General features: G+C 40.5%; 1 protein-coding gene across 4 annotated transcripts in view; it reads left to right on the forward strand.

Annotated features, from left to right (window-relative positions):
* The window catches only part of FAR1 (fatty acyl-CoA reductase 1), a 36,011-nt gene extending 32,119 nt beyond the window's left edge, over positions 1-3,892 (forward strand). For all 4 annotated transcript variants that reach the window (XM_006027943.3, XM_025209273.1, XM_006027944.3 and 1 more), the window contains exon 11: positions 938-3,892. In XM_006027943.3, the coding sequence (XP_006028005.1) occupies positions 938-1,100 (163 nt within the window). In that variant the 3' untranslated portion in view covers positions 1,101-3,892. The remainder of the gene's footprint in view (positions 1-937) is intronic.
* The last annotated feature ends 9,729 nt before the right edge of the window (positions 3,893-13,621 follow it).

The raw sequence follows: 13,621 nt of genomic DNA on the forward strand, positions 1-13,621 counted from the left end.
TAGTTAATATGGCTAAATAATAATTGGCCATTAGTATCAGCTCAAAAAACCCTTTTATCAGTGCACCCCTAGCTTTTACTGTTTGGTTGCTCTTGTTTGCTTTTCGTATTCAGAAAACTTTTTTTTTTTTTTGGGTGGCCATAAGCTTAAGGCTAGTACACTTTTATACTAAGCGTAAGAATGTTTTGGTTATCCCTCTGTTTTTTGATATGGTTGCCTATAGAACCTGTATTTTTAAAAATGACAGGGAGAAGTGTACTACTTGTATATGTATCAAGCAATTCCTTCTCTTATGGTAAATTTGTACTTCTGTTCAGAGTATAAAATTTTGCCAACCATGCTTTATGGTTGGCTTGGTTAGGAATGAAGAGCAAAGCCTTTTTATGGTGGTAATCGCCTCTGGATCTAGCTTTCTTCCAAGTCCATTGGATCTGATACTGTCACAAGGGGCATGTCCAGATGAGTGCAGATGGTTGGTGTTTTTTTTCCTTGGGGTCCTGGAAGCCTTGGAGCTGCAGCCATGGTACTTCTGCAGCTGGGAGCTTGGCTGGCAGCCAGACTATGGCTCCAGCTGGCCAGGCTCCAGTTCTGGGCAGTGTGCACTGCTGCCATGTGTGTCACGTTGCATGTTTTTGGTTTGCTTTTTGTGTGGATTTTTTTTACCCTGCAACCTCCTAGGGTTACCCCTCTCACTGCAAGGGAGCAACACAGGGAATGTGCAGTGTATGGCACCACAGATGGGTTTGCAGTGCCACATACTGCATGCCCATGCTCATCTGGCTGCAGCCAAGAGGTGCAAGCTGAGGTAAACAAATGTGGAGCAGCTTAGCTGCTCCACATCTTAAAGGTTGCGTTTGCAACCTTTCTCTGCATCCCGTCTCTGCAAATCTTGTTGTTGCAGCACTTTAAAATTTTTATTTCTTTTAATTTTTCCCAGGTTAAGAAATATACGCTATGGTTTCAACACAGTTCTTGTGATCCTGATCTGGCGTATCTTTATTGCAAGATCACAGATGGCAAGAAACATCTGGTACTTCGTGGTTAGTCTGTGCTACAAGTTCCTCTCCTACTTTAGAGCATCCAGTACTATGAGATATTGAAGTAAAGAATTCTAGCATTAGGACATCTATGCATATGGTGATCTAACTGCACAAAGTCTGTCAAATGTACTTAATCATCTCATCTTTTGTAAAGGCATCAAATCATCTTTAAAGCTGGAGTGTGAAAAATATATACAGTGCAGTATATGTAATGTTTTTAATTGTGTATTTCCATGAAAATTTAGAAATAAAATAGTTGAATGAATGCCAGATCAAAACTGGTATTAAACAAACTTTTTTAAATATTAGCACTAACCCCTTCCCTGCCCCTCTTGCCCCCGCCCCCCCAAAAAACAAAAAAAAACAAAAACACTTCTTTTTTTTTTTTTTTTTTTTTTTTTTTTTTTTTTTAACTTTGACCTGAGAGAGTTTGGACCACTGACCAATGTAACTGTGCAGTTCTGTGAGGACCTGGATTTAAAGTTTGCCTTAACATCTATTTGCTCAAGACATCTAAATCAAAAGAGTAACAGGCTTACAATTAAGCAAAAACCAATACAAGAGAGAGTAGATCATTGTCCAATTATTGGAGGCTCCTTTCTCTGACTGTTCTGTTTTTGCTTTTGGCAACTATTTCTTCCATCTCCAAGTTAATCTAAGCATGTGATGGGAATTACTAAGAAAAAGAAAATTACTATTATAGTTGGAAGGCTGTCCAATCTAATCTTAAAGAATGCAAATTGACTCTGTTTTTCCCACAGATGCACTCATTAATGTTTGAGAGGCATTTGCATGTCTGAAAGCAGAACAGATTGTGTTACAATTCTTTTTTTATTCTTTTAAATGTTTAAAAAAAAGATGCCAGTGGTTGATTCCATCTTTACCCTAAATGATGGAACATCAATATCCAATGATGTAATAATTACTCACCTGATATAAGGTACTAGGCTGTTCCAGAGGATACTTTGTATCCTTTGCTATTCTTTATAGCATTTGTATCTTAACTGTCTAGGCAAATTGTACTGTTTCCAGAAAGATGAAATGTTTTTGTTTTGCCAAAATATGGCATCATCAGTACTTCAGTGAGTGAAAACTTATTTTTTGATTGCAATTCTAGAAGCTTGACACTCACATATGCCCCTCTTAACTGGGGAAATACAGGAAGAGGAATCCTGCTTCAAAACTTTCGTATGTTGATTAACAAATGACACGTTTATTAACTTGAATATTTAGGAGTGAACTCTTGACTAAATTTGAAGAAATCTATTTTTGGCATGTTTTTGTTGTAGGGGAAATGCATTTATAAAAGTAGTAACTTACTTGCAAGAGAGCTGAATTCTATTTTAATGTAACAATTTTGAATTGCCCTTTAATTCTGTTGCATAGAATTTAAAACCTTTTTAGCATTCCTTTTTTTTTTTTTTATTGACATACCAGTGCACCAGTGTGGTGTACACTCATTAATGATCCATTTGTACTGTACTTAAATCAGCATATGTATTCTTGAATCAACTGAGATAAATAAATTATGAACTAATAGTACAAAAATTTATATAATATGCTCACCTTGGTATTTGATTTGTTGTCCTATTTGAATTAAGTGTGTAAAGAGGTTATTTTGCTATTCTTGTGGAAATACTAACTTTAAAAGCAAGCACCTTCTTTCGTGCAGGTGTATATCTAATTTTGGAATGATGATAGCTTCCTTGTTGAAGCTAAATATTATGTAGTAAATAGTTAAACCATAGTTCCTTTTTAAGCCACTTGTGTATATAATACTTCAATTATACAAATCTCTGGTCTAGGACCACACTGTTAAGTGTGAGAGACCTGTGGCAGAAAATTAATTGTGGCTTCTTTGATTCAGGATGTTACACTTTTAAAATGTGCTATTCCTTATATACTTGTTATAGCTGTCTCTAGGCATCCTCTGTTTATTGAACCTGAAAAATATAGTTGGCAAAATGTAGCCTTTTGCAGAGGGTGCATAGGATCTAATTACCCACCTCTCTGTTCTTGGCCAAGAGACATGCTTATCAAGATTGAAGAAACGTCAGTTATGTTCACACATTTCTAGTTTGTTTGACCCTTGTAACTCTGTCATTTGTAGATAGCTACTTTGGGGCTAATTCATTTAAACTGAGGAAGCTATAACACCACTGAACTGATTCTCTGTTCCATAATGTTGAATACTATTTACTTTGAATAAATAAATGTGGATTAATTGCATAACTTGAAGAATTTATTTTCAGTCTCCACTATGTAAATCTTACCACCTTTAAAATCTGAAGTGTCTTAGCTTAGAGACCGTGGCTGGCTGTGCTATGGGTTAATCTTCTTTCTTTTTTTTTTTTTAATTTGTTTTCCTTCTGTACATAAACTCAAACTTCTGTTTCATCATTCCATGTCAATCAGTCACTCAGATTGTTTGAAGGCACTTTTTCATATCGGGATCTTACGGTGTTGCTGACTCTTCTTCTCTTTCTCTCTCCCCCCCACCCCCTTTTACTAGTTCAGTTTTCATATATTCTGTTTTGGTTCCTGAACTATAAATGTTAATAGTACATTGGTTCTATACTTGGGTACAGTCAGAAGGTAAATTTATGTCCTGCGAGTCACTAAAATCAGTGGGATCTGACCTGAGGAGGAAACTGAAATCAGGTGGTCACTAAACAAGTATACTGGTATTTAAAATTTGGGACCAGGAGAAGAATTTTTTTTGGCCTGAGATCAGGTTTTCTGCCATAGACACAGATTCTAAACTGGAAAAAAGTCAAATTGTATGCTTTTTATAAGGTATAAATAGAAACATTGGGTGCCTTTTTTTTGTTTGTAAACCAAAAATAAAACAAATCCCTTAAAATGTGGTGTCATTGTATTTACTACATCTTCAATGCATTGGATTTTTCCTGTTTTAAATTGCATGGGATACTTCAGTTGTAAATAGTATAAACTTGTGTTCTGAGCATCCATCCTGATTGTTCTTATGTGCATTTTTATATGTTCTTTCCCTTATCTTGCTTTTCTGCATCTCAGACAGGACAAACTCTGCGCTAAGTGGTAATAAAGTATGTGGCTAGGGGGGGGTGTGTGTGTGTGTGTGTGTGTGTGTGTGTAATTTTTTTTTTTTTGTATCAAAGTTTTAATCTTTACTCCACACAACCAGTTCCATTTGGTTGGGTATTTCCAATCTCTAGATACCTTAGTGTGAATACTTTTACACACACAAAAAGCAGCAGCTGGAGGAAAAAAAATAAGTGCATCAGTAACATGAGCATATTGAGGATATGTGCATAACACTGTACAGTACTGTAGGCTTCAAGGAGTGAGTTGTAATCCAAGTACCACAATCACTGAATGTCTAACATTTCTGAGGAGAGTACAGGATGAGAGCTGGTTGCCATTTTCTTAATTCAGAAATAGCATTTATGACTCGTGGGTTAAATCATGAAGCTAACTTCCCTTTCCATTTGCTCTTTAAAAGATTGCACATGTATACATGATTTGCTAGATTTGCGTAACTTTTGACATGCACATTTCAAATTTGCAGGGTAAAATTTATGAAAACTGAGGCAAACAGAAGTTTAAATAATGAATAAGATGATTGTGTAGGATTTGGCTAAATGTTAGGCTTAAATGAGAAGGTGTCCTCTATAAGAAAGTTAGGAGGTATAGCTATTAAAAGACTACCAAGTGCTATTTCATAAGCTGGAAACAAACTGAGAATTTTAAAAATGGAATGAAGGAAAATCCCTAAACAAAGGGCTTTTATAGAGAAGTATCAGCAAATTGATGTTGTAATTGTACTGCCCTTTAATCTTTTCCATATTGAACACTATTTTAAGTGTTCAGTATGACTTTCTAGAAACTATGGAATAACTTGGTGAATAGCATGAGTCATCTGCTGCCTTGAATGTGCAATGTGATGTCCTAAACCTTTTAAGATGAGTTGGTGCATAGAGAACTTGAGGAAATGGAGATCTCTCTGCACTTCTCTTTTTTTAAACATGTTTACTGGCTTTGTCTGAAGAAATTTTTCATTTTTACTTAGATTCAGCAGAAGAAATGGTTGGTTGGTTACTTAATCTGACTTCCAGTTTTGTTTTCCTTGAATTAAAAAACAAAACAAAAAACCAGCACTTCCACTTTCAGGATATGCTTTAATCTTCCCCCATCTTTCTTCCTGGCACTGTCTTGTTCCTGTTTTTGGTATAGAGTTAGCATTCCCTTTTGGCTTTCTTCCTTCTGCAGATCTGTGTCGTAGGTAACTATTAATTACACTGCCATCCTGTCCTTTCCAGAATATGTGAAGGCTGAAATAATGACAGCTTTAAGCACTTAGTGCATGTTACAGTGAGAAATAAAAAGGTGACTCATTTACTTAAGAAATATACTGAACATATTGTCCTTATTGTAGCTGGGTCTCATGTTGGGTACTATGGCTGCTTGTAGACTTTTTTTTTTTTCTCTTTTTAAAAAAAACAACCAAACAAACAAACAAACAAACAAAAAGGCAAACCAAAATCCCCCAAAACATGCTTTACTGAAAGCAGCAGTATGTTTACTTCGACCAGACATGGCAGCATCTGTATAGATCGGGTGCTTCAGCAGGGCTTTCAGGGCTTTTTTTGGTGCATTGATCTAATATCCAGTTTGACTTGGCTTTAGATAAAAGTACCAAACTAAGGCACTGCCTCTTCTGGGCTTGGCACAGGAGCATGTCAAGTTTAAAGCAAAGTGCTGCTTACTTGCTTGCCTACCTGCATCTATAATCTTTTCTTTTTTCTTTTTTAAATTGTGCATATATTCCCTGATTTATAAGCAATATGCCTAAAGGAAGCTAACAAAAGCCCCAGTCTGGTTCAAGATAACTTCATTTCACTTTAAAAAGATGAAAAGGGTGTATGTTAAACGATAAATCTAGAGAGAGTTTGTTTGTTTGTTTGTTTGTTTGTTTGTTTGTTTGTTTGAGTTCTTGATCTCTGTGGAAAAAGCTGAGCCAAAGTAGGTGATAATTTCGTTTTTTATTTGGCAAATATCTGCCTTGGGATGTGTGAGAGCAGATCTGAATTGCTATAGTTCTGGTGGTTTTAACACCTGCTTCTTTCAGGAGCAACTTTCCACCTGTTTAAGCAAAATTACTCCAGTTCAGATGTTTGTCATCTGTACACCACTCTTCTTCCATTGGTGTAAGTGTGCCCTAAAATGGATTAGTTTTTTTGTTTTATTCTTCTATTATGGCTGCAAAAACAAACTACGTAGTTCTGGATTTGCACTATATTAACAGTGCAAAAATGTGATGAGAGCAACAAGAGTGAGGAGAGAGAGCAGGTTTTATGTTGGGGGGGGGGAAGATTAAGAACAAACAAGGCTTGACTTGATTGATATATTTTAAGTGATTTATTTTTTTATTTATTTACTTTTTTAAAAAAAGGTGGGGAGCATGATAATCCCTCATGTATTTGAGGGATTTAAATATTTAGAGTTTTTCAGGGAATAATAGGATAAGATTCCATTTAAAGGGGGGAATTCTAGGTTAGTGATAGATTAAGATGTTCCTCATCAAACTAAATTGCTACTTATGAAAAATGGTAGCTGTCTTCACACTTGAATGGAGAACTAGATTGGATGAAACATGAGAAGGCACAGGCAAGGGACTGAGTAGATGATGTAACCAATCTTTCTAATTTTTAATTTTTTTTGCTAGCCTATTGAATGGGAATTGAACTCAGTATGCCCCAGAAACTGCTTGATTTCAAATAGGAATGCTGGAAATTTTTATTCTGCAGTGTTTGATAAACTGGCACTGATGTACTTCATCAGTACTAACAATAATGACACAAGACATCATACAACAGAGAAGCCTTCCTATACCCCCTGCCAATTTGTTTCAAGTGTCTTAGAAATAAGAGGAAGCTCTCACTTTGGTCATAAGCACTTGAACTGTAATTTCTTTGCTGACCCTACCAGTGGTGTTGCTTGTATTAGTGGCATTTATCCATCAGGACTTATCCAGGGACCAAAATTACATCGTATGAGACATTTAACAGTAAGAAACAATTTATTTCAGTCATGATATAGATTCAAGGCTTTAGTCTTTATAGTAGCAAGGCTCCATATGCTTTATACTAGTGAGATCTGAAGATTGGAAAAACCTCTAAAACAGGATTTATGGTAACAAAGTTCTGGATGGGAGAAGTAATATAGACTGAGGCTGCAACAGGATAGCTGATGAACACTTCTACCATAGTTTCACTACACTGATAGTGTTTCTATTGGTGTCATGTTGGTCTACCGCAGGGGTGTCCAACCTGTTTAAATGTGGGGCCGGATCATGAACTTTTTATCACCCAGTGGGCTGGCAAGCCATATTCAAAGACCTCACAGGAAGCGGTATCACATCAGGAAGTAATGTCGTGACCTTTGACACCAATGAAGTTGCAGGAAGTGACAATGAAATGGGCCTGGAAATGTGGTTTAAAATCCGAAATAAAAACAATATAAAAGCAACAATGAAATAATACCAAACACTTGACTAAAATAAACACTGTCACATAATGAAAAAAGTATAATGCAAGTCAACAGATCAAATGTAGAAAAGATATTGGCCAGAGTGGAAACTAATCAAAGGTGGAGGGATGTGTCTGGGCAGGAGACACCCACGTGGTGCTTTGCAGCCTCTGCTGCTCCCTGCCTTGCAAGGGGCAGGAGGGAGTGGGGGCTTCTCAGTGCAGCTGAGAGGCTGTGGGAGAGACTTGCGGCTCAGCTAGGATCAGCCACAGCTGCAACTGGGCATGGAGCGGGGTGGGGAGAGCTGCTGCCATGCATGGGAGCCCCAGTCTGGGCTCCTTCTAGTTCTCCTGGCCACAGCCTCCCTGGGATGTGCAGGAAAGGCGCCCTCCACTCTGCTGGTGCCTGTGTGTGCCTGCGCTGCCTCCCGTCCCCAGCAGCACATGAGAAATGGCCCCCTCGAGACTTGGGGCCTTGTGCGTGGGCGGCCAGGCCCAGAGAGCCACAGCGCATCCTCCCCACCAGCAACTGGTGTGTCCCAGGCCCGTGAGCAGAGCCACTCCTCCGCCACCCGGTGGCAAAGTATCTCATATCACAGCTCCGTCTTGCGCCTGCTCCGAGCCCGTGGCACCGGCTCTTCGGGGCGGGCAGGTGGGGCTGCTCAGCAGCTGCAGCCAGCGCCGCCCCCACCCGGGGGGGGACCTGGCCGGGCTGTGCCGCGCTGCGCTGACGTGGTGCGTGTGGGAACCTTCTCCCCCCCCGGCCCCTCAGCATCTTCCTAATGGCTGCTGAAGGACTGGGGAAGGGACAAGTGGTGGGAACGAAAGTAAACTGTTTACTTTCATTTCCTGTTGCAGCACCACAGGCCACAGAAAATGCCTTGGTGGGCCGCATGGCAGACAAACCTGGTCTACTGTGTATTGCCCACACATGCAGGAAAACATGACTCCTTATCTAAGAAGGAATCAGACAACACACAGTTATCAGAGATTTTTTGTGTGTGTGTGTGACCCAGACTATTTGACAATTTCCCTTCTACCCTACTGCCCGTGCATCTTCTTCAGTTCTAATATTGCTAACTGAATGAGCGGTTTCCCTGCTCTATCCACCCTGCAGAAGTTGTTTCAGGTACAGTATAAAGGGTGAATGGGGAAACGGCCACACAGATGGTGCTTGTTTTAAACTATTGTTTAAACTGCGTGAAGGTCTTGGCCTTGTTGGCACTCAAGCTGCCTCTTTCCTATGTCCCTAAGCAGGTGGGTATAGATTCCTCTTGGAAATTGCCAGCTGGCTTCCTGCAAGAAGGCTGTAGACCTGGCTGACCATGGCGCTTGAGGGTGATACAAGAGTTTGTAAACTGCAGAACTAGCATTACTTGAATAGGTGTTACAGTAATTTCAACGATTGCTTTCCTATTACTGTAAGAAGGTTACTTCCTGTTTCTTAACAAATTGTATATACAGCCAACTCTCTGGTAACCGGCACTTTACAAGCTGGCGTTCTCTGTTAACCGGCATGCCGGCTTGCAAGGAAAAGTCGAACTGGAACTGACCACTGCAGCACTTCCAGTTTCTCCGAGCCCCCACACCTGGGAGCAAAGCAGCCTGTGCTGCTGAGTCCCCACGGCCCGGGAGCATAACAGGTTGTGCGGGGCCCGCCTCCCTGTCCTGCGGAGCCCACAGGGCCCACAGGAGGGGCGGCGACGCCATGGGAAGGGCAGAGGGATGCGGCAGTAGAAACGGCAGCTGGGGCCACTCAATTAACCGGCATATTTTGTTATCCGGCATCCCCCATTCTCAGGGGGTGCCAGATAACAGAGCTTTTACTGTACTAGTACAAGAGGCCTTTACGCTTATTGCAAGTGATTTACCCGGGATCCTGGTCTTTTCTGTTAACCAGAATTTTGGATTTTTTTAATTTTAACTTTTAAAACCCCCAAATCCATGTTTTTCCATGACTTAAAGAAAAAAAGCAACTATAGACACAGGCATCAGTTAAACACCCAATGTTTTCTTGACTCTTACAATTTTAAAGCTATTTGGAAGCCTACCAGTGCCTCGGTCATTAACAACAGTAACAAAAAATTCTAAATACCTATATATTTTGGTGTTTGGTTTTTGTTTTTGTTTTTTTGAGGAGGGGCTTATCTTGGGAAATCAGGGCTTCCCTGCCCCTCTTTTCTCACCAGGATTTGGATCTAGCTGCGACTGTCCTGGCCCCTGCCTGCCCGCAACTCACTCCCTGCACCAGGTGTATAGGCAAAGGGGTGTGGACACTGGCAGTGCAACTGGTATAGGGCTCTTGACCTGGTGCTGTTGCTGCCTCCCCACCCTGGTCTGCTCTCCCACCTGCTAGGGCCCTGCCTGCTGGGGTCCTGTCCCGCTGTCTGCAAAAATAGGGAGGGGGAGGCATGCCCCCTCCATGTTATTCTGTATTCAGCTGCCAGGGCTGCTTGCTCCCACCACCTTGCTTGACTGTATTACGTGCTGCATGTCTGTGTATACATGCACTTGGCACCCCCTGCCTTCCTCCCCCCAGCCCCAAGCAGCTCATTGCAGGCTGGAGCTCTGCCAGCCTGCAAGGGGAAATCTGTAGTTTCCTGCTTCAAAGGAGAAAATCTGTGTTGTGTGTGTTTGGGTTTTTTTTTTTCTTTTTTAAAGGGAAAAGCTGGGTTCCTGGTGACTAGCTATGCTTATGCCTTTTCTTGCACAATGATTTTTATTCAAGGCAGTTGTTCACTAGCATCTTAAAGGCATTTGAAAAAGTTAGCTGTTTGTGCATGTGTATATTTTCCAAAAAACTCTATGGCCATTTTTGCACTTGTTTTGTTTTTCAAATACCTTTCCTTTTTTGTCTGTTACTTAGTGCAGATCTGTAAGCAGCTTAGCTCAGAGACTTGCTCTTTTTGTTTTGTGTGCTGGCACTTGTCATCTCTGGTACTTTCTGTCAAATAACTAAGGCTAAGCAAGTAATTCTGCTTTTGATTAATGAAACCCCACTGCTTTCAGTTGTACAGCTCTAATGTAGCTCTGTGTGTGTGTGTGTGTGTGTGTGTTCTCATTTTAACAAAGATCCTATTATTTTGTAAAAGGGATAGTGCATTGTCTAAAAGACTTTTTAAATAAGCAGGTAACAAGTACGTATGGAGTTATAGCACTCTTTCTGCAATACACTTGTATAGGTGGCTTCTAGCAATTGAGTTCATCATGTTGAACCAGAATCTCTCCACCTCCCTCTGAATTTCAAATTATATGATCTCTTTTGGGCTGGAAGATGAATTTCAACTTTCTTAATCCAATAGTAGAAGATCTGTAGGCAGGCCTCAGATTTTAATCTTCTGTTTGTATGCTAGAGAAGCATCTACTCTGCACTTCACTTTAAGCCACGTATAGTCTGGACTTGGTCATTTGAGAGATCACTTTTCTCCTCCATATTGCATTGCAGGAGTCTGAATCCATTGGACTGACTTGTGCATCTTGGCTGAATCTGTCTTCAGAAATATAATATTCTTGGTAGGAACTCCAAACCTCTGGGAGTGGATCTGTTGCTGCACTGGAATCTGTCTGGCATTCCTTTAGGTGCCTTTTATTTCAAACAGCTTAAACTCCCCCACCCCCCCCACCCTCCAAAAAAACAACCAACCAACCAAACAAACCTAAAAACCCCAACAAAACCAAAAAACTTGAACTAGGCCAGGTTTTGTCTGTTCATTCATCCATTCACACTGCGTGACTCACACTAAGGGGCAGGCAGTTAAGTGATGGGATTATGTTGAAAAGATTTTGTACACCCAGAAATGTACATATTTATTTTAATGTCAGCACTGAGGTACACAGTGGAAATAAATAATAGGAAAGCCTGATCTACATCTTAAGAAATAATTTAAGAAGATTATAGTTCTTGAGGGGGAGGGCAGGAAATAAGTCTCCCAGTTTTTGTCTGCTGCAGCAAATTTTATTCCAAATGTATTATCTACTTAGCTAAAGTATACAAAGCTATTAGCAAATAGGATGATTCCAAGTGCTGCTCTTCAGTACTCTTGTGGTTTTAAGCCACAACTAATCTCTGTGTCATTGACACCTGTGGTTTTCCTCTGTTAAATATTTGATTTGGAAAGAGAAACCTGGGAGGTAACTTTCACTCAGTCACCCTCATTTAAAACCAAGACCATTCATTTTTAATAGGAATGTGCTGCACTTAGGCTAATAAGTCAGATTCTGGATGCGTTACTCTCTCATGCTGGCTCCTGCATTCCAGGGTGAATGCTGGATGCTAAGCAACCTATGCCCGTCTGAGTAAAATGAACCAATTGGCAGAGAATGTGACTTGGGCTTCTAAGATCTGGGTTGACGAGGGTATTTTAGTGACAAATGTGTTTAGTGCTGTACAGTTCTGTAGAAGCTTTCCTGATGCTAATGATCCAAATTTGGGTTAGAAATATACTGAGAGAGTGAGTTTATTTTTAACATAAAGCCTTCTCTTTCTTTTTTTTTTTTTTTTTTAGAAACAGAGCTTTACTCTTAGCCTGTAGAGAATGAGAGAGTATTTATACGATTTAAATACGGTAGGAAATATTGAGCTGCTGTTTCTCAGTCTGTAAACTAAAAATACTTTTAAGTGGGGGAGATGCCAAACTTTCCAGAAAGGGAAGAAGTACTGTAATGCACAGCTGCAGTATGTAATAGCCCATTGACCCTTTTTTTAAGGTAGCAGTAACTTGTCAAGTAACTTGGCTTCTTATTATAGCTTTAAATTAACCTTTACCAGGAGCATATTGGGACCATAAAATGATTATTAAAATGTACTTAATGCCAGAGCAATGCTGACAATTATCTGTACATAGGTTTAGTTTAAAATGATAGTTTAATCCTTTTGAAGCGAGCGCACACAAATCCTATTCCTTAGTGGCATTTCAACAACGTTATTCCTAAAGGTGCCAGCAGTGATCTGTATTTTGGCTTCTGTGTCTGAATGGGGTAATTTGAACACACATGCTCCCTTCAGTCAGGGTGACTTCACATGTGCTTGGCAGTCAGGTTTAATAATTGCCCTTTTCACATAGGGCAGCCTTGAGGATGAACTGGATAGATAGCTGGCTGGGGTGGATTGATATCTGGCTGGGGTATTATGATCCCAGTACTTGTTCCTGCCCAGGGCAGGGGGTTGGACTTGGTGATCTGTTCAGGTCCCTTCTGACTATGAAACTAGGAACTATGAAACTTAGATTAGACACTTGATGGAGAGGTCCTTTTTCTTTTTTCTTTCTTTTTCTTCTTTTTTTTTTTTTAGCCAGTAGACAGGCTATCCTGAGCTGAATGCAAGTGGCAACAGAATGCTTATATAATTAAAAAAGTCTCTGTTCTAAAGAGTTTTTTGTAGCCGCTCTAATTAATTTTCTCCAATATTGGTAAACTTTCAGACATGTATTAAAACCTGACAGTCTATAAGCGTCGTCGTTCCCACAGGGGTGTGCTACCTTGGAACCGGTCTGGCCTCGTCTAGTCTCTGGGGATGCCCCTAGCGGCCAGCCCAGATCTGATAGACCAAGAGGGGTGTCTAGATTCCTTCCAACTGTAAAGTCCTGGCCTTGTGGTCTTTGACCCTCTTTGGCTTGCTTTGGTCTTGCCTCGGGGACCTTCCTTCTAGTTCCGCATTCAAGAGAAGCTATACCTCTAATAGGAAGAAAAAGTACAATTTAAAGTTCCAAGCAGCAAAGCAGACAAATTTCTCTTCAATAAAGGCAAAGGGCACCTACCTAGAGGTTTTCTGCCTCCTCCAAAGGGGTAAGCAGTCCCTCTGTCCCCAGTTCCTTCTGTCTTGCTCTGAGCACCTGAAAGTTAGCTCATCTGTTCTCTCTCCTTAATCTGCACAACCATGAGCCCCATAGTTGCCTGGATGTCTGCCTTCTCACTCAGCTGACACCATGTGTTTCCTGGCTGCTCTGTCCAACGTTGTGTTTAAGTCTCCTCCAGCTTCCTTGGAGCTTCCAATCCTTGTAGATGGAGCTCCATCATGTCTTGTCCTACGCACAGTCTGCTCTTTTTAGAGCAGCGAATGAAGTGGGACTCTTT

The sequence above is a fragment of the Alligator sinensis genome, unplaced genomic scaffold (assembly GCF_000455745.1).
Source record: "Alligator sinensis unplaced genomic scaffold, ASM45574v1 scaffold1072_2, whole genome shotgun sequence".
Lineage (NCBI taxonomy): Eukaryota > Metazoa > Chordata > Crocodylia > Alligatoridae > Alligator > Alligator sinensis.